Raw genomic sequence first — 24,628 nt, 5'->3', positions numbered from 1 at the left:
AATTCCGAAGCATTCCTCGCAAAAGGAAGCAATGACCGCTAATTTAATACAGAATCCTCTTACCTATAAATACAAAAAGCTCCTTCAGACATTGATCAAACTGCTGTGGCGAGGAAGAAGCTGTCTCTGCAGCGCCAACAGCACCATCAACGATCAATATCTGTTCTTAGGGTGACAGCCCCCCCCCCCCCCCCCAAGAGCCCAAAACAACTCAAAAGACAACAAATACCATTACATCATCTGCAAACAGTACATCATGCTGCGCACTTAAATATGTGCTGGACAAAGGTTGGAATTGATTTCCTTCTGTATTAACTGTTATTTATTCATTCCACCTGACTCGTGTCTCTCAACACCATCAGCTCAGTCTCAGGGACTAGCAGGCTGCCAGTAGCGAGCTCTACCAACAACAGGAGCACGATGTTTATCGTCATTTCAACAGCTGTCTGGCCTCATATTCAATTCATAAAGTGCAGCACTACATCACAACCGCCTTCCCTACAGTACATGACCACTCACTGAGTAGCCTAGCAACCAGAGGTCAAGATGTCCCCTATTGCAATGCTAAACCTAGCTAAGGAGAGCGCTAGACATAATTATATCTCTTTTCAGTCGATCACATAAGCTTGGGCCCTAAATAACAGTCTGGTCCCACAAATCTCCAACGCCAGTACCGGCTTCAGGCTCACTTTAGGACTGGTGTCGAGCCCAAACAGTAAGAGAGGGGGGGCAGGGTTGGGGGTTGGTGTTGGGGGGGAGCAATATGGGTTTAGAGAAAGACAGAGAGGAAAAGAAAAACATGTGGAGCCTGTGATTACTGAGTCATAATGACGATGTCGGATGGGCCTGTGGCATTGAGCTATGTCATTAAAGACGACGCAGAGAGGCTGGAAAACCTGCAGGCGTCTATTTGAAACAGCAGTGCAACGGAGGGCAGCGACAAACCAGCCAACCATTCAAACACCCAGCGATCATGGCCGCAACAGCGTTTCGCAACTATCCTCGAGCCGAGACTCTCTGGTGGCAGCATCGCCTCTCTCGCGCCGCCTTGTGGCGGCCGTCGCACCTTCTGTGGAAAAGCTCAGGCCTCTGCTGCCTGAGTTTTAGGGTTGCCAGTGTTGGGATGTTTCCACCGGGTTGGCCGAATGACTCTTCTCGATAGGAAAACAAGCTAGGGCTGGCAAGTATAATTAGATCAGGATGTGCGGCACAGATGGAGGCAGACAATGGTTGGTTTATTCGTGGCGGGCGTGGAGGCTTCGCTAACGTGCTACAAAGAATCTGAGTTGTTCATAACCATGAAAGTGTCATTGGGACATCATTTATTTTGCTGCAGCGAGATGATGAAATCACAAGTAGAATCTCAGTAGAATACCTATGGTTCAGACAAAGAGCATCACGAGGATCTCAATAAGTCAGAACCGATATCCCGAACAGACACACAAACACACACACACGGACAAGCAGACAAATTTGTATTTTTATCTGTGTTGTTACAGGAACTGAAACATTTGTCACCACTTCCAATAGCAACCAGGCCAACTTTAACCCTCAATCTCACAAAAATGTCCTCACATTGCTTGTTAAAATGTGTATTCTTCTCAGTATGTAGCATTTAAAGAAACACAAGCATGCACAAATACACATCCTAGTATTACTATCTTTGTGGGGACTTCCATTGAGCTCCTTAGCCTGACCCCATCCCAACTTACCTCTCCCACACACACACACGCACGCATAAAACCATACCATTGCCATCTAGCTCAGAGGCGTGGGTGTCGGTTAAAGTTTAATAAACATCAAACCAAAGATCACAGAAGTTAGTTTGATCTTTATGCAAAGATTTTAAGAATTTTAAGACTTCTTATGAAGGTGATTTCGCAGAAGGCAAATGCAGAAACTGACTTCAACCAGAGATTAGATGTTTGGATAATGCGCCTCAGTGCGGAGCTCTCGGCTCTGGGCTGTCTGTCTGAACACGACGCTAATGCTTCATTTCAAATCTCCGAATGAGCAGTCCTCGTCTGAACTACTGCTGAAGTCGCCATGGCTCAAACGCTTGACTGAACCTGAATTCTCACTCTGGGGAGTGCAACACTTGCTGACGGAAAGATAAAACATTTAAAAAAAATGACCAGTAAAAGATAACTATTGCATAAAAATCATTAAAAATTGTAAATCCATCCACAGACCTTTATTCTATGGAGCTGAGGATTGGATATAAATCATCTTTTCATAACGTCCCAAGTGTTTGGACACAAAGACCTCTTGTGTTGCTGCGGAGTGTGATAAAGGCACAACAGTGATAAGACTCCCATGACCCAGGAGGCGTTTTTTTAGAGCTTCTCTATTGGGATTCTGGCAGCCTACATTCCCTGCTTCAAGGTCGGCGTCACAGCCAAATTAAATTACTTGTCCTGTTTCGTGGCTCTGGCGCCGCGTCAACAGCATCTTAGCAGAAACGATGAGTCTGGGATTCTGAACGGAAAACGCCGCGGTCGACTCCAGAGCTTCTGGTGTCGCGTTGGCGGAGCGCGCAGCCGCGGACAAACGGGCTGAAATCAAAAGCAGAGGATTGAATTCCGCTTCTGTAGTCACTCAGAAAATCAATCACCTCCTGTGCGCCATTTTATGACACTGTCCTCTGAGCGTGGGGGTCATCAACCCAGCCCACGGGGCCTTACTCTGACATATATGTCGCACGTGAGAGAAGAATATTGGTCAGTGCGAAGGACGAGCCCTTTTCACAGAAACCTGAATTCACATTTTCAGATGTTATTAAGTCTCGATGACAACCCTGCCAGGAAAGGAACCATTACACAACTGTCAGCTGACGATGACGACGTTTCTACTTCAAGAACTATAGTCAGCCACGGTCCATCTTCCAGCTGCTTATAAACAGTAATGGCTGATACTATTATTGCACCCTAGTGGCTTCTGAATGAGGTAATATCCCATCACATTGTTGTTTAGCATTGTGTGATGGTGAGAGCTGGATGTTTTAAATCTGTGACAAATTGTCGAGCCTCCCAAACGACCGGTTTGACCATTTTGAGTGCCAGCTTCTGATGGTTCTGGCCTGTTAAAGACGGGAGACCGCCGCTCGTAAACAGACTCCCTTTTTCGAATGAGAAGAGTATTGGAGGTCATTTAGGGTTCAAACACTGACAAGCGCACACTGGAAATGTACACACACACACACACACACACACACACACATACACACACACTAAAGAATGTGTTCAAGCAGCATCAATACAGCTACTTTGAAGAGGAGGTGCAGCTGTTAGCCTGTAGATACAAAATAAGGATTGATAACCAATATGAAGAGGGCCAGAAGGCCACTTCCTGAGAGGACAAACTTTTGGCTGGTCTGTGGCTGCACACACAATGTTCATGTGAAGTGTGTTCACATGAAATGCATGTTGTGTGTCTAGTTTAGATCCCTCCCTTATTTCTGTATTTCTGTGGAGCCGCCTGTCAACAGCAGCTGTCTCCTCAGGTTGTTATCAGCAGACAAACAGCTTACAGACACACCACCGAACGGCCAGTGGGTAATCTCTGGCAAAACACCACACGCGCTCAGCATTGCGTCGCTCTCCGCCGCTGGCGTCTATGACAGAAGTCTGTTTGTGGCGTCTGCCCGTTGCCGGGGCAAATCGCCGAGGAGTTGACGCAGCACCGAGCGTGAAATAATCGCATCTCATGTGGGAGCTGCAGGCGGAACAGAGCAGTAATTTGTGCAGTTCACTGTGCTGTGATGTAGGAGGAGGTCATGCGCTTCTCAAAAATCTGATTAGTCAGCAGAGGCTGCAGGGTTGCACCTTTTGCACTTCCTGTTGATACCAGTTGTGATGACCCTGTAAGAACTCTTTCCAAGGAATAGCACACATTAACATAATAGCAAATCCCATTGAAAATGTGGTCACAGGAGAAAATAATAACAACTGAACAGACAATTCAATATTAGTATTATATAGTTAGTATTGTAGAGCACTTTAATAGAAAAACTGATTATTGTAGTTATGGTAGTAGTGGAGCCTGGACTGTGGAAACACCCACTTTAAGATTAGAAACAGATTCAGCTTAGATTTACGTGATATAAATATGCATTTCAGTTCCTAATTCATACAAAGTTCCTGTTCTACTCAAATTCTAAATAAAAGAAGCACCTGCTTCATGCCTGTGTGCATTCACCATGCAGCTGAAGCAGGTGCTTCAGGATGCAGCTGAAGGCATGAATGCACTGAACCATTTTGTAAGGTTTCTGTTGACATTACGCTTCCAAAGAGTATTCCTTTTATACACACATCAAATGACATTTTTAATTAAAATGTTTTGATGCGGAGGACACAGATTTAATTATGGGTTGAGCAAAAGATTTTGCAGTTTTAAAGACGCTGGACGCGTTTGCTTTATTCTATTGATGAACACTAGAGGGCGGCAGAGTCCCATTCACCCAAAAATATAGCCACAACTGAGGAATATACTGTACATAATAATATATAAAATGCCTTTAAAAAAAAAAAAAAAAAAAAAAAAAAACTCGATTTCCCTATATTTCCTATTTTTGAAATGAAACTGTAAAGAGAAGAAAAACGAGCCATACCAGCAAACTGTGTGTGCTGGATGTGTTTCCAAGGGCTTTGGACATCGTGTAAATATGCAAGAACCACGAATTCAGTACCATGAATTCATCCTGTTGGGAATCAGAAAGCTTGATGTTATTGTTGCTCTGATAGTTCCTGAAAATGCATACATCACAGGGCTGGATTGTTCATTTCAATCACAAAACAATAGGGCCCTTTAACCTTTACGAAATCATCTCCAGGCACAAATGTAGGCGTGATTATATTTATGTTTTTTCGTTCCAAATGTGCTGCAGTGGCCAGAAAAAACTAAATTACCCCCTCCCAACATTACTTACCTAACACAGGAGCCAAATTTGTTATCCGTTATCTCCGAACCTCAGTCAAAAAGATTTTTTAAAAGTCTAAAGATTAAAGAATTTAAGAAACCTTGAAAATTTGAGATTTCTACGATCAAAAGAGCTTTGATTAGGTTAGAAGGGATTCTAAAAATTGTGAAGGCCAGAAGTTGGACGCGCACGCACGCACGCAAGTTTAGCCAAGAGGCGATTAATTGAAATGTCTTATTTAGAGACTAGGTTTTAGAATCGTAGACTAAATGTTCAATTTCACTTAATATCTGTACATTTTATTGTCGTATTATGTGTGGCGCTGCTTCTCGAGCAGCTGTCCGCGGTGTCTCCACTCTCGCGAGATTTCTGCGCTGCGCACAGGGAACAAGGGTTCCCCAGTGGTTTTAAACATCCTAAACAAAAAGAAATAGTTTCGAAAGATCGAGACCATTAACAAAGTAGATCGCCAGTCATGAAAAGAACAATTGACAATATCAGAAATATATAGAATAAGAAAACGTCGAGGTCTTTTCACTCAATTCAATTGGAATAAACTTTATTTATATAGTGTTTGTTACAACATTGTCTCCAAAGAAAAAAAGTCATATAGCAAGAGTAGAGTTTTAAGACCTAGCACTGGGAATAATAATTTACAATTATTTAGCTGGAATTTTAACTGAAATTCTTTAGGATGGATTTGTTCTTACTGCAGATGGGGGAAATAATCTATGTTGACTTTTCTTATATTTTTGTGTTGAAAAGCATAAAGGATAGACTTCAGGCTTTTGAAATATATGTCGTTCACCTTTCTCTGGTGGAAAAAAAACCCAGAAACTGCTCAGTTGATGCAACTATTCCTCCATTTTGTTTTCAAATCAATTTCATAGGCCTCTAAAGCCAGTTTTTCTTCCATGTGATCAAATATCAGTTGCCTGTGACCTTTTTGTACCTGTAACATTCTTTTAAAAACACAAGCTATTGTGCTACCTTATTTTGCACCTTATTTTATAGGGCTGTCATGTTATATCTGCTCTTTCCATGATCAAAGCACAACAGCTTTGATTCAGGCTAACATGTGTTGGAAATATGTTAGCTGCGTTACAACAACCCTCTGAAGTACTGGTACTGGGACAACATTAGCCACTGTGAGTAAACAGAAATAGAGCCTAAGGTGAGATATTGTCAACAGAAGACACTTGATTCCCCGAGTCTCTGCAAGGTGCTCGAAACGTGTTAATCATAGGGTTTCCTACTGCGTGTAGCAGGATGTATAGATGTAAACGCAGCATAAAAAACAATGCTTTATCCCCTGCTAAACGGCAGGGAGGAAGGGCATCCTGGGTCATGATATAATGTACATGGCGATTGGAGGGGTGACTCTTGAATGTATATGAAGCCAGAACTTGAATGGACAGAAACAAACACATCCTTGTACTTCTGTTTGTGAGGAATATTGTAGTAATAATACATAACCCAGCTTCTTAACCTAGTCCTAACCAACCCAACTAACCCCCTAACCCTTTCCCTAAGCTAAACTTCACCACATCTCCACCGCCAAACATGCCTTCCAATCTGTGAGGACCAACCAAACTCCCACCAAATGTCCTCACTTTGCTAGGAGAATGCATATTTTAGTCATCAATATGTAGCAAATACAAAGACAATCACTGTTCTGACATTTTTCTGTGGGGATTTAGGCTTCACCAGTCATTGTTTGAACTGATTACTAGCCAGATGCTGTTCCGTTTAGTTACCATTGGGCTTATATTTTGTATGTTTTTTTAGTGATCAACATCAGTGACCTCATCTTCGTGAAATGTCTTTTCACCTCAACCAGATGGACATAGACGAGGAATGTGTGGATAACCTGTGGAACAATCTAAAGAGTGCCATCCATCGAATCCTAAATAAGGATAACAAAGGTTTATGCTTCTCAGAACTGTACCACACTGCTTACACCCTGACGCAGCTGAGGCGTGTAATGAAGATGTACACAGGCTTGAAAGAGATCATTACCGAACACCTCCTCAACAATGTAAAGCAGCATCTTTCTGTTAATTGTGTTGTTAAATTTATATTTTAAAATATATCATTTATTTTGCTCATCATACCAAAGTTTTTCTGACATTTACTTTGCCTTTTTTTCAATCTAATCTTTTCAGGTACAGCCAGAAGTCCTCAGTTCGCTTTATAATAATTTTCTAGAGACGTTGTATCGAGCCTGGACGGATTATCAATTTGAACTTGCAATGATTAAAGACATATTCATCCGTATGGTAGGTGCTTTACAGCATAATCTTAATTTTGACTGTTGTAGAAATGAATCATTGGGAATTTATAGAGGGATTCACAGATCCTGATACAAGAAATGGCCTCAAAATCCGATCCCAATCAAGTTTCAGATTATATATACCCTGCCATGTTGCTTTCGATCTAGAGTCTCTGGCTTGTGTTAGCTTGTATTATTATTTTATTATTACTTCAGTTAGCAGCAAAACGTTTTCATGTTGAACTCTGGAGAGACTAATGAATGCAGGAAAGACCAGCAGAAGAACCAATATTAGTAGAGTGTTTACTGTTAAAGGGATCTTAATTAATGATGGGGCCTGGGAGGGAGTGATGCTAATGACCCGACTGAAGTAAAACATTTGGTGGCGATGTCAAGCACAAAGCTGCCTTTAGGGCATCTCTCTCTTCACCTGGTTAACCACCAGTTGACCTTTCTCCCTCTTGTCTTCCAGGACCAGATCTATGCTAAAAATCACGGTATGGACAGTGTGTACACGATTGGCATCACCATCTTCAAGGATAAGGTGTTAGGCCACAACGCCATTAACAAACAACTGCAGTGGACATTGCTGGGCATGATTGAGCATGACAGGAAAGGCGCGGTTGTAAACAGGTAGGCAGGATCACCCTAAACGACCCTAAGTAAGCCCGTGCCACTTGTGGCTGAGAAGATCAGATTGACAAAAGTGGTGTCTAATGTAGCTTCTGGAGGCATCTGATTGTGTGACTGCTCACTGGGGGGTTCTGTTGCTTTTAACGACATCATCCCTGTTACAGGGAGGCCATCAAAAACACCTGCGAGATGCTGATGATTCTTAGCCTCGAGGGACGGTCTGTGTATGAGGAGTATTTTGAGAACGCTTTCTTAGATATATCAACAGAATTATTCCAGGTCAGTCTTTGCAAAAGCCGGCGCGTCCGTTTTCTTTCCGGAATTAAAATGTCGCCGCTCTTTCAGCTGGAGAGTGAGAAATTTCTGGCGGAGCAAAGTGCGGACAAATACTTGACGAAGGTGGAAGACATCATCACCCAAGAGTGCGAGCGGGTGCTAAGCTGTATGGACATCTCTACGAAGGAGCGCATCATCCAGGTGGTGGAACAGGTGATGATTACTGACCACATGCAGACCGTAGTGGAGATGGAGAACTCCGGCCTCGTTTACATGCTCGAGCACACCAAGGTACAAGGTAAAGGAAGCTTTTGTCTTTAAGGTAACTCAAACGCTAACTTCCATAAAATGAAGGAATGCGTGCAGTTTCTCCGTGTTTTGTTTTAAGATTTGGCACGTATGTACCGGCTCTTGAGTCGGGTCCCGGGCGGCCTGAAATTGATGTGTGACACCATGAGTTCTAGTGTGAGGCAACGGGGCAAAGCTCTGTTTTCCCAAGAAGAAGTAGGCGCGAACCCTGTGGACCAAATCCAGGTGTGCTCCCTGCAGGACTTCACCTCGAGACGGACAGGTCCTGTTGACTCCTTCTCCCTCTTTGAACAGAATCTTCTGGACCTCAAGGCCCAACGTGATCATTTCCTTGCTGAGGCCTTCAACAACGACAAACTCTGCAAACAAACCATAACAGGGGACTTTGAGCATATTTTTAACCTCAACTCGCGTTCACCAGAGTGTCTGTCGCTCTTCATTAATGACAAGCTAAAGAAAGGTGCCAAAGGGGTGAGTTTCATGCATCTGAAGCCGTCCAGCCCTTCCTGCTTTAGTGCCTCCTAATGTTGTTCTCCTCTCTGTTTTTGGTATCAGCTGTCGGAACAGGAGGTCGAGTCGTTCCTGGAAAACGCGCTGATGTTGTTCAAGTTCCTGCAGGAGAAGGACGTGTTTGAAAAGCACTACAAGCAGCATCTGAGCGACAGGTTGCTAAGCAACACAGGCGTGTCGGATGAGATAGAGAAGAGCATGATCCTGAGACTCAAGGTAAGAGCTGCGTATACAGACAAACGCAGGTCCAAATGTCGCTCATTACACCCTCCATTCTGGGTGATGTTGTCCCAAAAAGACCCCCAATTCTTTCTTTTCTCACTCACAGACAGAATGTGGTTTTCAGTTCACTGCAAAGCTGGAAGGGATGTTTAAAGACATTAGCGTCTCTAACACTACAATGCAAGAATTCTGGTCCCACATCCAAACCATGCAGGTAAGCCAATGGCGGCGTGACAACATCTGGTTTCTTCCTTCAACTGTGTATTTAAATTGCTTGATTTCTTTAAGATATCGCTAAGTGGCGTGAACCTCTCAGTCAAAGTTCTGACTGCGGGCGTCTGGCCAACACAGTCACCAGCACCTAAATGCAGCATCCCGTCTGTTCTCAGCAACGCATTTGAAGTCTTCGGAAGGTGAAGCTCTCTCAGCGATACTGTTGCTCTTTGTTCCTGTGCGTGAACTGTTGTTTCGTGAACTGTTTTGGGTTATTTCTGCAGCTTTTATCTCGAGAAACACATCGGTCGGAAGCTCATGCTTCAGCACCACCTGGGCTGGGCAGAAGTAAATGCCACCTTTTACGGATCTCTTAAAAAGGTGCATGAATGTTCATGTACAACCCCTTTTTTTGTGTCAGATTGGTGGGAATTTAGGTGTTTCTTGCATTAGGGTCATTTATTTTGTGTTGAATTTGCAGGAAAATGGTTCAGATGCTTGCGCGAGCGATGCTCAGGTGACTCGGAAGCACATACTGCAGGTGTCCACCTTCCAGATGACCATCCTCATGCTCTACAATAACAGAGAAAAGTACACCTTTAAGGTGAGCCCCCCCCTCCAGAATTTCCTTTATCAGGAGTTGCACAGATGCGTCATCTGCTGTTAAAACTCATGCTCTCTACAATAAAAGAAAAGTACACCTTTAAGGTGAGCCCCCCCCTCCCAGAATTTCCTTTATCGGAAAGGAGTTGCACAAAAAGATGCAGTCATCTGCTGTTAAATGTGACATTTTTGCCCATGTTCAAATAGGAAATCCATCAGGAGACCGACATCCCCGAGAGGGATCTGGTACGAGCGCTGCTGCCTTTGTTCTGGGGAAAAACCGAACAGAGGGTTCTGACAAAGGAGCCCAGCTCCAAGGAGCTGGACAGAGGGGACATTTTTACGGTCAACGATGAGTTTAATTGCAAATGGCACAAAGTTAAATTGAAAACAAGTGAGCAAGGGAGCAATTTATCAGTGGTCACAAGTGGATCCTCCTCTAAAAGTTCTGTCTATTCACTCAAGTTGCTGCTAAAAAGGAAGCGACAGTTCCAGAGAAGAAGGAGACATCTCACAGGTAGACGAAGAAAGGAAGCACAGGATCGAGGCAGCCATCGTCCGGATTATGAAGTCAAGGAATCGGCTGCAGCACAAAGTCCTGGTTGCAGAGGTAGCCTCCACCTGAAGCTCTCTGAAGATGATTGTTTTTAGTCTCATATTTAGGCGCCTCTGGTTGTGGTTTCTGTCTCTTTTTAATGTCCCATTTCTCTCTGATTTTTCTATGGCCTCCAGGTGACTCAGCAGCTGAAGAAAAATTTTGTTCCTTCCCACACAGCAGTTAAAAGGTGCATAGGGGTCTAATAGAAAAGGAGTTTTTAGCAAGGACACCTGAGGATCAAAAAGCATACATCTACGTGGCATAGAGAACAGGCTGTGAAGACTGGAGTGTACGTTTCCAGCTCTGGCACCTCCCCATGCTAACGCCTCCCACGTTTTTTTCCCCGCACTATGACTTGAAGTAGAAACCCTCCACTTTTTAGACGAGTCCCCTGGAGGCTGAGCTATTACTTCTCCGACCCTTGAGCAAGGTCTCAAACCCTTAAACGCTCACATAGGGCCCTGCGATGAGCTGGCATCTCATCCTGGGGGGACCCTGCCTTCGCCCTTACGCAGCTGGGATAAACTCCAGCACCCTCCCCGTGGTCCCCAAATGGATACATCAGTCAAGAAGAAGGAAAGAAGACTGGAGGGTTTTCATCTTAGCATCCTTGTCACTTAGACTCACGGCAGATTCAGTTATATTCATCAAGGAAGTATAAGTAAAGTAATTAATGAAATTCAGCCTCAGGTTTTCCTGTCTAGCGTGAAATAGCTGTGGTGAAGCTTTTGTTTTTTCATGAATGTAATTGTATATGTGGAGTGGAGCCCAGAACATCCTCTAATGTCTTTATATTGCATTCAGCTTGAAAACATCCTTCAATAAACCGTTTTTTCACAGTGAAGAATCATTTGACAGATTGAGCTTTAGCTTCTTTACAGTTACAGTGGCGTTTGTGATAGCAGAGGTCTAAATATGACAAACGTGCTGATTCTGAAGAACATCCTAGCAGCCTAAACGTAATGGAGGCAGCATTTCAGAGGGTCTCAGGTGTAGCAGGGTGTGTGTGGGCGTCAGGCTCTGCATCAGGCTGTGAACGGATGGCTGCAGCCAGAGCGTCCAGTTGAATGATGAAAGCCTGAATGTCTTCTGCAGGGCTGTGGGTCCACGCCAGAGGCAGGTGGGTGGGGACACACCTTCGATCTGCAACACAAACATTAGCCTCGACTTCATCCCCATAGGACAGGGAAGTCACAACCCAGGCCTTGGGGGCCGCAGTCCGGCCGGGTTTTCCAAACTACCCCTTAGGTGACTTTCGCCTGCATTCCCACTTTCCTAGGTGGATGTTTTTCTGCCTGGGAGGACAGAATTCCCAGCTGGATGGAACAGACTGTCTGACACCCCTACCACAGGAGGGTGGAAGGAATGATGAAGAAGACCCCACTCACCTTGAAAGAACTGCCCACTTTGGGTTCTGGCAGCCGCCCTCGACAGCGCTAACCACACAACGGTGTCGGCTCCTTGTTCGACACGGCGCAGCCTCTCCCCCATCATCCGGTGGAACTGGGGCATCGATTTAGAAACGGCTGCACAAAATTCAAGAATGAAAAAAAAAAATCATCCTGAGGATCTTGTTTAATTGAAAAGAGCCACTGTAATGATAATTAAAGTATCTGTACAAAGTTTTCCTGTTATTTTTGCAGGGGCGTCAATACCTGGTGTATCTACCCAGCCTGGGTGCATCACAGAAAAGTGAATAACCGGGTTGGCTTTGGCCCAGTGTTGTGTCAGCACCACCTGCTGTCTCTGAGAAAATAACACAGGACCACGCACAGTGTCTGAAGCCTGAAATAGGGTTTCCCTGTGCCTAAACACTGATACTTACCAACTGCTCCTTTCTCATATTAGCATAGTGGTGCTAACGCATACTGTTATTTAGCAGTGTTTCCTGCATAATAATCACATGCACTGACAAACGTAAGTATTCTGAAGATTTTGGGTTATATTCCGCCACGCTACCTTGTTCTGAGCATAAACCATGACGCTGTCAAAGAAGCCTTTCTCCGACTGTAAGTCATCTGCTCTCAGTTTCTGGACCAGCATGCCGCCTGAGGACACAGTGATCTAACAGTCAGGGAGAAAAGAGGCGCAGTTTAGACAACAGCCGCGGTGTCTGAGTGTTTGGACAGAGTTTTGCATTGTGCCCTCCACATGACACAGGCGAGTACCGCAATGGTGTGTAGGTGAGTATGTGTGTGCCCTTGTATTTGCTACATAATGCGTACCCAAAACACTCATTCTGGCTAGAGTGTCAAGTGGGGTTATTTGGCTAAAAGTTAAGACATGTTTTGAGGTTGAGATTACAATAGGTTGTGGTTAGGGTTAGGGGATTAGTTGGGATGGTTATGGTTAGTGTAGGGAGATGAGTAATGTATTATGTCTATGGAAGGCCCCACATTTTTAGAAATTAATGTGGTGTGTGTGTGTGTGTGGTGCGCGTGTATGTGTGTGGTGTGTGTGTGTGTGTGTGTGTGTGTGTGTAGGCCTACCACCGTGGATCTCGGCTCTTCTGCAAACAGCGGTATGAGACTCTCGGTTGAGGATGTAAACCCCTAAATCAGATGAAGCTGTAGCTTTAACCCTGTGATCGGTGTGATCGTTTAGAGCAAAGTGAGGCCTCACCCATAGTGTTGGTCGCAAAGTTCTTCTCCAGTCCCTCTGCGTTCGTCTCCCTCTTGTGCACCATACACCCGGCATTGTTTATCTACAAGAGAAAAACACACAAGAGAACAAATCAGATCATCCGAGATTAAAAGGGATCAGAGGAAATGGGCAACACCTACCAATACATTCAGCGTCCGGTGCTGCTGCTTGAAGGCCTCAGCAAACTCCCAAACTTGACGGGTTTCCTCCATGTCGACAATATGGACGTACACCTCCTAATAACGAGCAGATGGAATCCAGGTCCTCTTTCACAAGTCATTATTTTCTTCATTCTGAAACCACTCACCGTGTTCCCAGACTCATTGACAATAACCTCCCTGGCCGCCTCTGCTCTATCTTTGTTCCTACACACCATGTGGACAGTCCCGCCTGGAAACACACACACACACACATACATGTGAGGCACCATCATCAATGAGGGTGCTCAGCAGAGAGCAACCCTCTGCCTACCTTTCTGGCTACAGCCACGGCGGTCGCCCTGCCGATTCCGCTGTTGGCTCCAGTGATCATGAAGGACCTTCCCACCACGGACACATCCAGGTCCTGGGTGTCGAAGTCTTTCGCTGCTGTTTCGTATCCCTTCCTAACGACGCAGAGGAAAAAAACTCTAAATGAATAACTTCAAAATGTGATAGACTGAAGAGGAAGGGTTGGTTTTCCCATATTTGATCTGTGGTAGAGTCAAGTAATGTGATCAACTCAGTAAACTCTGTAACTACTGGTACAGATTGCACAAAAGTCAATTACTGTGTGATGCACAAGCCTGTTGTTCTGTTCTACAGATAACTTAAGAAAAAAAAACATGGTAGACAATCAACCATGCAATTAAAGCAAAAGGACAACTAGAATAACCATCCCTCCAATTCTCGTCTACTTGACGTTCTTTAACGTTTGTAATTAAAGCAAGAACATTGGGGGCCGACTAACCTTGTATACTGGTGGATTCCATTCAGGAACCAGACAGGCGTTCCGGTACAGAGACATGATCCAGAAAAAGCGCTCCAGCTTTGTGGGTCCCCGTCAGCCCAGACCAGAGTCACATGGCCCAGGACCGGGTTGCAGCGCTTTGCCGCCCCCTGCCGACGCAGCATCGCTAAAACACCCAGCTGTCAGGAGACAGTGTCGAAGTTCGGAAAAAGCTCTCCACAGGTTTCCCGTGAGCTCCGAAAGAGAAGATAAGTCATGTCCAACCCCGACGGCTGTGACGTTGACGCCCCGCCGCTGCTCCAGCGGTCAGGGGGGCGGAGTCACGCCGAACCTCGCTCACTGTGGCCGAGCGGACGGCGGACCAGTACGCGCCCAGGCAGCGCCGTTGGCCCATTGTGAGGATTAAAGTTCTTCATTTCGGAATCCGCGCATGACCTCTCGGCTCCTGGTGCACGGGTCAAAATGTGAGTGGCTGCTTTTTATCCCCCCCCTCTCCAGGTAAACGACAGCGTTGCGAGTCTGTTCACCTGTCGCACCTGCTGTCGCTCAAAAGCGGCTAAAGCTAAGGGCTCCACCTCCGCACACGGAGGCCTATTTTTCTCCACGCCGGGTGGTCTAAAAGCAGATGTGTTCTGTGTACAAGGGGTTTTTCCTCAAGTTTCCCCCCCCTCTTATTTATTTAACAGTTTTTTATAGTCAGTTGGAGGCCATTTCCCTGTTACAGAACAGGTTTCGTGGCTTTTAATTTGCATAAGGGCCGGAAGCAGGAAAGACCAGTATTGGAGCGACTGTGGACGAGCTTTAACGCAATACACAACCCTCACCTGAATAAGAAATATTCGCTTATCTCCGGAAAATGAGGGAACTACTGGAATCTAGAGTGGTGCCAGTTCGGAATCTTTATATAAATACTTTCCCTCAAATGTTCGCCACCTTGTTGATATGAAGTGATCCGGGAAGGATGTTCATGTTTCCTGAAAGTTCTGTAATCAGAGATGAGGGTTGCCGATGACACTTAATCACAAAGTACTCCTCATTATTTCGCTTCTCTTTTATTCCAGTGGATCCTGAATCTTCTAATCTCACTTGTTTGATTTTGTCGATAGCTGCAGGTTTATATTCATTTAAAAAAAACAATTATTTAAACTTTTAGAACCCAAGTATCGAAAAAAAAAAGTCCTAAAGTTAAATAAATCAGAGGGGTGCATTCCTTCCAAACACAGACATCAACATTTAAATGGTTACAGAACTTTATGGCTAATCTGAATTTGCTTTTACTTCAAATAATCAATTGCCTACCAGACAGCCCTGATCCTGGGCCCTGGGATGGTTGGTATCCATGACTACCACATATTGACTTTTATACACGCATGTCTTAAACATCTTTCCCACACTTCGCAACAGTGCAAACACAAGCTCCAGCATTGGGATTATTTAGTTGTGGAATATGCTGCGATAGGGTGGGGTATTAAGTGCATTCTCCTTCCTCTTGGAATTACCTACTTGGAGTCCTCCGTGAAGGTCCATCATTTTCATGATGATTCTTTCTTTTTCTAATCTGCAGCGTGTGTGTGTGTGTGTGTGTGTTTTGCTGAGATGCGCTTCCTGCTGCTCTTCAGTCGCCAGGGAAAAACTGCGCCTGCAGAAATGGTTCACTCTCCCATGTCAGAACGTGAAAAGAAGAAGATCATCAGGGAAATGACCTCCATGGTGTTGTCACGACAACCCCGCTCCTGCAACTTCCTTCACTGGAAAGACCTAAAGATCATTTACAAGAGGTGAGCCCTCCCTCCGTGTGTTGCCTTCTGGACTTTGTCTCTTTGTTCATTATGACCCACGGTTGCTCCCCTAGCCACGGCACAAACTGCATTTTTTGCAACTTATTTTACTACATGTGTGTAAATGTAGCACCTATAAAATCACAGTCTTCTCTACCTTCTCTCCAGGTATGCCAGCCTGTATTTCTGCCTGGCTATAGAGAACCAGGAAAATGAGTTGTTAGCCCTGGAGGTCATTCATCGCTACGTGGAACTGCTGGACAAATACTTCGGCAATGTACACAAATCAGCTTCGTCTTTGTCCGCTCAACGGGCGGCGGTCTCCATGATTTTCACCCTCTGCTTCTGCGTCTCCTCTCAGGTGTGTGAGCTGGATATCATCTTTAACTTCGAGAAGGCTTACTTCATCCTGGATGAGTTCCTGATGGGGGGAGAGGTCCAAGAGACGTCCAAACAGACGGTGAATCGCTGCATCGAAGCCTCAGACATGCTGCAGGAGGTGATATGCAACACAACACAAGACGCAGTCCGCCATCTGCGGATTTGTGAGCGTCCAACTATGAGACGCACTGCTTGAAATGATTAAGAAGCGGTATTCCGGATGAGTGTTTTGGAGTCAGTGGTGTGCTGGCAGTAACCTTTATAACAGACGCGTCGGCTTGTGTGAGATGATCCAATCGGCATCGTAGCCAGTTGCATAACCAGCGGTGGTGCTGCTGTGATCGTGGTGCGCTTTTTTGTCTTTCCTTTAGCTGTTAGTTTAGTGGACATTAGCTCGTGCTTCTTTTTCTTTTATAGATTTGTGGTCATGCTGTCCCCCCCAATCCCTCTTTCTTTCTCTCTGTCTCTCTCTCTCTGCTCGCCTTATTGCGAGTGAGAGACAGATTTCCCTGGAATGTGCTGTAGAGTTAGCATTTTAGCTGACGCCCTCCTCCGCCTATAGGGTCATGGCTCTGTGTGGTACGGTTGTTTACTGGGTGTGCTGTTGTCTGCTTTGGAGTAGGCCTGATTAACACTACTGATCTAGAGTGTGCGTGTTTGTGTGTGTGCGCACGTGTGCAGTGTAGCCTCCTATTCATTTTAACCATTATCGCTTCAGGATGACAACAGTGATTGGTATGAGGTGGAGCTGTTTGGATGACCTTGAATATGGACAGCAAGGTTAGATGTTCTGCTTGTGTTAGTTTGCCATCTTATGTTGGTGTGCTCAGCATTCACTGGCAGGCAATGTGTAGCTGTGTGTGTCTGCAGGTGTGTGATAGAGAGAGCGTGTGTGTTTGTGTGTGAATATTAGCCGCACCATATTCCTGTTTGCCAGGGTCACCGCCTCAATCGTCCTCTCTTCTCCTTTTCTTGCAGACCATGGAGGAGTACATGAGCAAACCTGCATTTTAGCCTGTGAGGGACTTTTTACCAGTGGGAGGAACACAACGTACTGTACACGACTCAAAGTTTCTGAAGGCAAAGAGGCACTTTGATTCTGATGGACTTTTTGGAGAAAGCTGCCTACTGCCTGAAGCATCTCGGCCGCGCCACTTCCTTTGAGGGCAACGCTTGTTCTTAGGTGTTTAACTGAAGAAGGGGAACATTTTATAGGTGTGCAAAGCTGCAGACGTTATTTAGATTACTTAATAAGAAGGAATTATGGTTCACTTCAGTGGGAACCATGAAGGGATTTTTAGCTTCGTAAAGGTCTGTTAAATGGAATCTTTTCATCATGTAAGCTCGTTTTTCTTATATTTCAAATTTAAGTGTTGAAAACATTTATAATTGATGCTCTAATGTTTTGTATTTCTCCACAAGAACAAAGTAATTTTGAATGAGATGAATGTGACTCTTTAAAAGAGCTTTCTGGAGTTTGGGTGTGAATATCCTGCTTTTAGAATATGCAATTTCTAATGTCGTTTCAGATTAAAGCATGTTGTTTTCATAAATGTCCTTGTCGTTCTTCCTGCTGTTGACAAAAACTGTTTATCTCTTATTTTAATAAGGCAGCACAACTCAGCAGGGAGAAAAATAATACAGCTGATGCTTTATTCGTCTGTGGTCATAACACACCATTGGAACATGTAACAAAATGGTTTAAAATGAGCAAACGTTGCACAAATCACTGGTATAGGCCAACACAGCTTTGCAGTATGAAAGGGTCGGAAGGCAGGCGACGGTCTGATATTAAGAAATATTAATCCATAGTAACATTAAACCCACTTAACCCTGAATATAGAGTCACAACACCACTGGTTCTGAGTCCAGCCTACTGTCCTAAAATAAAGTATATGATCGGCCCTTGAACACCTCTGCATTCTCTTTGTGTTCTGAGGGCCCAGGCAGCATTATACTATATAGTTTACAGATGTATTAAGGTAAGTAGTTTCTCAGAGGTGAAAACCAAGTGTTTTCAGTCATAATAGTCCATAATTGAAAATATATATACCTGTTCTCTGCTCTTTACAAACGCGGTTAATGTAAACACACCGTTTTGACATCACATGTTCTCAGTAATTTGGACTTCATTAAGGTTGCTCTGATTTGGCATGTTGACTGATCGCATCCAATCGAAATCTAAAATACTTCTATTCTATAGTGTTCCTGCAGCAAATAGGGGCTTGTTTTTCTATATCGGACCCGTGAGACATATAGGCTATAGCTCGTTTTCATAAAGGTAATCATGAGTAATACTGGCTTATAGTTCATACAATAGAGACCTGGAAACTAGATCACGTCCACCAAACTGATTTTGAGACAGTGTAAATATTTAATTTATCATGTGCGTCTTGCGGGGCCTCCGGCTACATCCCGGCCGCTATCTTTTCGCGGCGCTCCCTCTCCTCCTCGTTGGCGGTGTCTGGCGCAGAGGTCTTGGCAGCGACCTCGCCGTTTCCCTGCATTTGGGTCGGGTTGACCTTCTCCTCCGCGGCCGCCTCGGTGCCCCTCTCGGCCACTGGCCTCTCCGGCTCCGCCTGGCCCTGCAGGTAGTCCTTCAGGGCGCGCTCGTACAGCTCATGGCGCAGCTGCGCCTGCGTGTCCCTCTTGCTGATGGTGTTGGGGTACTCGGTGAGGATTTTCGCGGCCAGGTATGTGGTCACCTCGTCTTCCACGTCGCCGTCGTCTTCGTCGTCGCCGCCGTCGGTCTGACGCTTCAGGGGCATTTTGTTGAGCTCGGACAGAAAGAGGTTCTCCCTGCGCCCTGATGGAGGTGGCATTTTAACTGGATTTGCGGGGTTTGACGCCATTGGGAGTCTGTCGGAGGAGATGGGGGTCTTCATGGGCCTCTGCACTACGGGGTACTCGTTGCTGATCGTCTCCACGCCGATTATGTCTAAAAAGTCCTCCCGATCCATGTCCTCAGGGGCGGGTTTGCTCTTCAGCGGCAGTTTGCGGCTGAAATACCTGATCTTGGGGGTCTGACCTGTCGTGTAGCGAGCTGGCCCCTGGGAATCACGGTGCAGCTTCCTGAGCTCCTCGGTCAGCAGCATGTCGATGAGGTCCTGCGGAGGAACGTGGAGCTTCAGGGACAGTTGCAGCAGCTCCTTCACAGTTCGTGGATCCACAATCGAGGGTCGAATCAGCCTCTTCCTCTGCTCTCCGCTCTTGTCTCTCTTCTGCGTCTGGTCGCTCATCTCCAGGACCTTCAACAGGTAGTAATCTACGAGCTTGGTGTCGTCGTTGGGACCCTCTGGGTCCTGGCTCGCACGGCGCTCCATCTCCTCTCTCTCTGCCTCCTCCTGGTCGTTCTGCACCGCCCTGTCCATCTCTTCGTGACTCCTGTCAACCATCTCCTCCGTCTCCTCCCTCTCCTCCACGGGCACCCACTCCTCTCCGGCATCCTCATAGGCCTGGTTTCTGGGGTTGAATCCGCCTTCCTCCTCGTTGTCATCGTCCCCGAACACGTTCCTCTTTGGGCCGGCCACCGCGGGCATCCTGCCGAGCTCCTCAAAGATGGAGCGTAAATTGGCAAGGCTCTGGGGCGTGTACTGCTCATCCAGGTCCTCCGTGGCCCGCTTGGACGCATCCGGGTTCTCTTCATCCTCAAACATCAGGGGTAATTTTTTGTGAGGTTGGGGGAAGTTGCCATAATCTGCCGGTCCGTTCTCGGGGGTTTCCGTGTCTTTGTTGCGGTGCCTGTGCGCACGTCGGTCGTTCCTGGACGCCGACGCGGGGCCGACTTTGACGTCTTTTCCGCCCTGATCCTGGAGAGACGTGAGGAGGACTTTCATCAGCTGCTCAGCGGTAATGTCCTGCCTCTGCGTGCCCGGGGCGGGCTGACGATCCCCGGGACCCTCGCCCTGCTGGGAGGCGAGCTGGAGCAGAACCTTGAGCTTTTCCACTTCGTCATAATCCGTGGGTTCAGGTCGGCTCCCGCTTCGCTGTTTCAGATTTTCCAAGTACTCCAGGGCTTTGATGAGGTCAGAGCTGGGTGAGTAGGCAGCCGGCTGCCCCTCGCTCTCCCCACCCCGGAGCCTGTAGTGACGGGGGAGAGACGCAGCCTGCACGGCGCATCCATGGAGGAGGAAGGCGAGCAGGACCACGGCTCTCCCCGCGGGCAACTTTTGGTGGAAATGCAGCATTATAGGCGATTTATTACCTGCAAGAGAGTCAACGGAGAGAGCGCAGATGTTAGTCAGCAAACGCAAAACCAGATAAGCACGGAGGATGCCGAGGATCTCGGATCATTTGCGCGTCACGCAGTCTGTTTGGATGCGGGGATTGAGAAATTGAATGAAACGACGCCGCGCTTTGCCTGAGCTGATGCACTCACAACACTGCTTGAGTCACTCCGCGCGTTGTTACGAGCAACCCGGAGACCCTGATTCCTCCAAAACAACACCGACTTGCACGGGAAGAAACGCTTCTTATCTCCGACCATCTCACTACAAAGACCTTAACGCGCAGATCGATAACCGCCTTTCTTCCATAAATCGGCAAAAAACCTGCGAATAATCTAATCTGCGATGCACATTGACCCTCAGGATGACTCACATATATGAAAGAATAAGAATAACGGGTCTTACTTTAAGGAAAAAGAGCTCAGATCGCAGTGAAGATGTTTGGCATCTCCTCTCCAACGGTGCTGTTCTCGTCTGTTTTCAGCACTTGGACAGCTCCCCCCGTTATATGAGGCGACACCTGACCAACACGTCATCACACGAATCACAGCAGACGCAATAACCCGCTCCTAAAAAAAACATCCACATAAATGATTCAACTTCACCCTGCGATGCTCGGCTGCATTAAAAATAGTGCTTTGCGGCGCAACCGGCGACTTAAAAAAGATCCAAACATCCTCGAAATAGAGAATGGATGCGTGTTTTGTCGACGCTGATCAGCTTTTAGCAAAATAAATTGCAGTCACAGGAAGGGTATACCGGAGTTTTATCAGCAAATGCATCCCAGATGTGCCAAAAATGCAAGTGCGATGGATCGCTCGGTGTATATACATGAAATTCTCCATGCCTGTTGCCGTCTTTGCCCTCCCGGAAGAGGAATGGTTAAACCCTCCAGCGATGACTCACAGGCTCAAACCACCGCGGAGCTTCTGTCGCAGTTCTCTTTCTCTCTGACAGACAGCACACCGGTAATAAACAGGCTCCTGTCGACACGAGGGTCAAACGCCCCCTGAAAACTGATAAAAATAGGAGCTGGGTTCGAGGATAAGTGGCGGGGCAAACGTTTCCAGTGAGAGCCAAATAAACAGAAACCCAACCTATTTTTGGCCCCCCTTGTTGTCAACAGAACATGTTTAGTTCTCACATTTGTCTCATTCATGTTTAACTAGTATGAGGCTGCAACCAGTCTGGAGTTGGTCTTTGGAATAGAAAGTAGCAGAGCTGCAGGATAGCACCCTTAAAATGTGTCCTGATGTGAGCCACTTTCATGTAAAATCCACGTTTTACATGCGGATTATTTTACTGATGTAAATGAAGGAACGAGATGGAGAAGCTTGACATGGAAACAGGGGGAAGGAGGTAGAGATCTGGGTTGGATAGATCCCCCAACATCACTGCTCTGACGTCACATCCCTCGTCAGAGTGACATCAGGCATTTAAAGGATGCATTCACTGCTCATGCAGAGACCGAGATGGTGTTTTGAGTGAGGAAGAAAATGGACGCCATCACGGAGGGTGGATTTGATTGACTGGACATAAATAGGCAGGATTGCATTTCAGAAAGATGTGGCATTCAAACAAGTCCTGCCTGGACACGTCCCTTTTAGCGTTGACAACAGAACTTGTCCCTCTTCGGCTTTTAATGTATCTTTTTTACCCCCAACCGAACAATAAGGATCAGAGCCAAGTGACGAGCCCCGCCTCGGGTACCTTCCAGATATCGCCTCATCTGAACCTCTGCCTCTTTATCTGCTGTGCTAAGAAGCAGATGACCCCCCTCCCCGGGGCCCCCCGTCTCCCTCCCCCCGGGGGCAGTGTGGACGATTCTGAGTGATAGATCAGGAATGTTTCATCTCAAGTCCCCACAGATCGTAGCAGATTCGCCCGCTGGATCTGTGATTTCCCCCGCCGGGCCTTGCTGTCTGTGTGTATCCTTCCACACAGCCCCAGCATCTGATACGTGATGCGTTTCTCTTCAGAAAATGTCTGTTTGTCTCTGTGAAAAGCAAATTGAAGGGATTATCAGAGGAGCCTAATGAGGAAATGTCTCCTGATTGTTACAGTTATGATAAAGCTTTAAATTATATTAGATTTTCTCTGGGAGGCAACTCTATCAAATGCTTTCTATTGAATTCCCTGGAACAAGGCCGACATCCTGCAGCGGTTCTCTGCAGGTCCTCAGAGGTTTAGGACGCATTTCTCTCCCTCTGCCCCCTCAGCGCTCTTATTTTATTTCAGGGGTTCATTTATTGATGCTGATGTTGATGAACAGAAGAAATGCGCCACTGACAGAGCTCGACATTCAGTTTTGGCCACTGTCAAATCCCATTTCTTTCTGCCGTCATCTTCTTGATGTTTTTGTTGCCTTGGCGATTGTATAATATCTTCTGCGTATCCAGTCAAGCGTAAGAGTTGCAGCTTTTGTTCGTGTTCGCACACTTGATATGGTGGTTTATTACCTCAAGGACCCCGCCGTGACTCAACCAGGATCCAAGGTGAGCGCGCTCAAAATGCTGGTTTCAGGAAACAAAGAAAACACATTTTGAATGGGCTGGAATTATGATAAAGTCCTTCTTTCTCTGCTCACCTTCATCTCAACACCCCCACATCATGAAGCAGGGAGAGAACGGCACACCTTTTCAACCGATGTCTCCATGGCGACGCCGCCTCCCAGCCTCTCATCCACCTTGTTCCCATCCTCTTCTTTTCTGCTCCTAATGGTGCAATATGGTCCCTGCTCTGATTCATGACATTCCTATGTCTGGCTCCTCTCTCGTGTCACGCCAATTACTGCGGTACAAAAGCTTCGTGCTTGTCTTTGGGAGGCAAGTGGTTTGAGGGAGGAGCGGGTGGCGTTTCAGAGTCTGAGTCATTAGGACAGTAGGGGAAATGAATGCACCATCCTGGAGAGAAGATAGGAGGACTGAGGGAGGAGTAGGAAGAGAGTTGAAGACAGAGAATATACGCAAGCCTTTTTTTTAAAAGGGCACGTCTCTGTAGCGCCAGAGCAGAAGACCCACAGCATGTGGGAGAGTTGTCAATGTCTGTATTAATGAGCCACCAGCCGAGACCGCGTCTTCTCCTCCTGAGACGTACCAGGGCACCAACAAAGATCAGCAGGCTTCACAGTGAATGCTGGAGCCGGAAGCGTTGTAGCTTAGCATAAAAACCTTGGTTTCCGTGGGGTGGGTGGAAGGGTGGGGGGGAGCCAGGCTGCACGTCCCTGTCCAGAATCCACCTACTGGAAAAGCAAAACAAGCTCCCCAATGACCGTCTGTATTCAGACTGCGCAACACATGCCTGGCTGTAACATGAGGGAAAACCATGTGTATTAAACTGATTCACTCCATCTTCAGTGTAAATAAATGAAGTCTGTTGGTACATTATGGCAGTGTAACTCTTATTACCTGTTCGGGTGCAGATAAACCAGTTTTACCTTGCAGCCATTTTCAGTAAATAATGGTTTTATTGTAGAACATGTTGTGCATCCGTCATAATTAAGCTCACTTTGCTCCGTTGTTTTTCCTCTCTTTCCTTGATGGAACAGACATGGACTTGTATGCAGAAGCTGCTGCTTCACTTGGACACCTTGTGTGTTTATTCGATCCGATGCATAATAAAGATGTCCACCCCCACCCCCCCGAGAGCCGAAGAGTTGTTTGATCTTTAGGATTTGCCGCCCGGAATCACTTTTCCTGCTACTTTTCTCCATTTGTGTGGCAGTTCGAGTCAGCGCCGGCAGTTCTCCCTCATCGAGTCTCAACAACAGTCCCACCCCATTATTGTCATCTCCCTCGCTGGAAAATCCATAGCCCTTGTGTGTATCTGCCTGTGTTTGTGCGCGCGCATGTGCGCACATTGGACGTCTCTATGGTGAGAGATGCAGGGTGACTCACCGGATGACGTCACCAGAGGAAGAGGCAGGGTGTGTTTTTGAGGAAGAAGTCCTGCCAGTGTGAGGACAGGACCAGCATGCCAACCAGACAGACGGATAGAAAAACTCTAATTTGGCTATATATATTTGGCTAAAGCTATATGGAACCCAGACCCAATCACCGATATCATCATTCAAAAAGCGCCACGATGCACCAAGGTGAC

The 24,628-nt window shown here is 46.3% G+C and overlaps 2 protein-coding genes and 2 pseudogenes across 4 annotated transcripts; 2 read left to right on the top strand and 2 right to left on the bottom strand.

The window, feature by feature from the left end:
• The first annotated feature begins 5,722 nt into the window (after positions 1 to 5,722).
• LOC101079477 (cullin-3-like) lies at positions 5,723 to 11,406 on the top strand (annotated as a pseudogene). Its single transcript, XR_003887018.1, has 16 exons — positions 5,723 to 6,140; positions 6,759 to 6,956; positions 7,084 to 7,197; positions 7,663 to 7,823; positions 7,988 to 8,102; positions 8,169 to 8,397; positions 8,488 to 8,633; positions 8,703 to 8,879; positions 8,964 to 9,134; positions 9,247 to 9,354; positions 9,429 to 9,553; positions 9,638 to 9,734; positions 9,835 to 9,957; positions 10,164 to 10,350; positions 10,422 to 10,566; positions 10,689 to 11,406. The product of XR_003887018.1 is annotated as a cullin-3-like (transcript).
• On the bottom strand, positions 11,331 to 14,360 carry LOC101068647 (dehydrogenase/reductase SDR family member 12-like; annotated as a pseudogene).
• A 107-nt stretch (positions 14,361 to 14,467) lies between these two features.
• LOC101079252 (AP-1 complex subunit sigma-3-like) lies at positions 14,468 to 17,857 on the top strand. Of its 2 annotated transcripts, XM_011616412.2 has the most exons (6): positions 14,476 to 14,610; positions 15,742 to 15,923; positions 16,092 to 16,200; positions 16,285 to 16,422; positions 17,023 to 17,084; positions 17,283 to 17,857. In XM_011616412.2, exons 1-5 carry the CDS (start codon positions 14,608 to 14,610, stop codon positions 17,062 to 17,064), a joined length of 474 nt encoding a protein of 157 aa, XP_011614714.2. In that variant the 5' UTR covers positions 14,476 to 14,607; the 3' UTR covers positions 17,065 to 17,084; positions 17,283 to 17,857. The 2 variants fall into 2 exon arrangements, with proteins under 2 accessions (XP_029687028.1, XP_011614714.2); XM_029831168.1 differs by lacking the exon at positions 17,023 to 17,084 and having other exon boundaries at positions 14,468 to 14,609; positions 15,741 to 15,923.
• Positions 17,858 to 17,927: 70 nt separating this feature from the next.
• scg2b (secretogranin II b) lies at positions 17,928 to 21,087 on the bottom strand. Its single transcript, XM_003975599.3, has 2 exons — positions 20,936 to 21,087; positions 17,928 to 20,508 (listed from the first exon to the last, which is right to left on the bottom strand). Exon 2 carries the CDS (start codon positions 20,489 to 20,491, stop codon positions 18,713 to 18,715), a length of 1,779 nt encoding a protein of 592 aa, XP_003975648.1. The 5' UTR covers positions 20,492 to 20,508; positions 20,936 to 21,087; the 3' UTR covers positions 17,928 to 18,712.
• Between the last annotated feature and the right edge of the window lie 3,541 nt (positions 21,088 to 24,628).

Source organism: Takifugu rubripes, chromosome 22 (assembly GCF_901000725.2).
Source record: "Takifugu rubripes chromosome 22, fTakRub1.2, whole genome shotgun sequence".
Classification (NCBI taxonomy): domain Eukaryota; kingdom Metazoa; phylum Chordata; class Actinopteri; order Tetraodontiformes; family Tetraodontidae; genus Takifugu; species Takifugu rubripes.
This window is presented reverse-complemented; position numbering and strand designations above follow the sequence as displayed.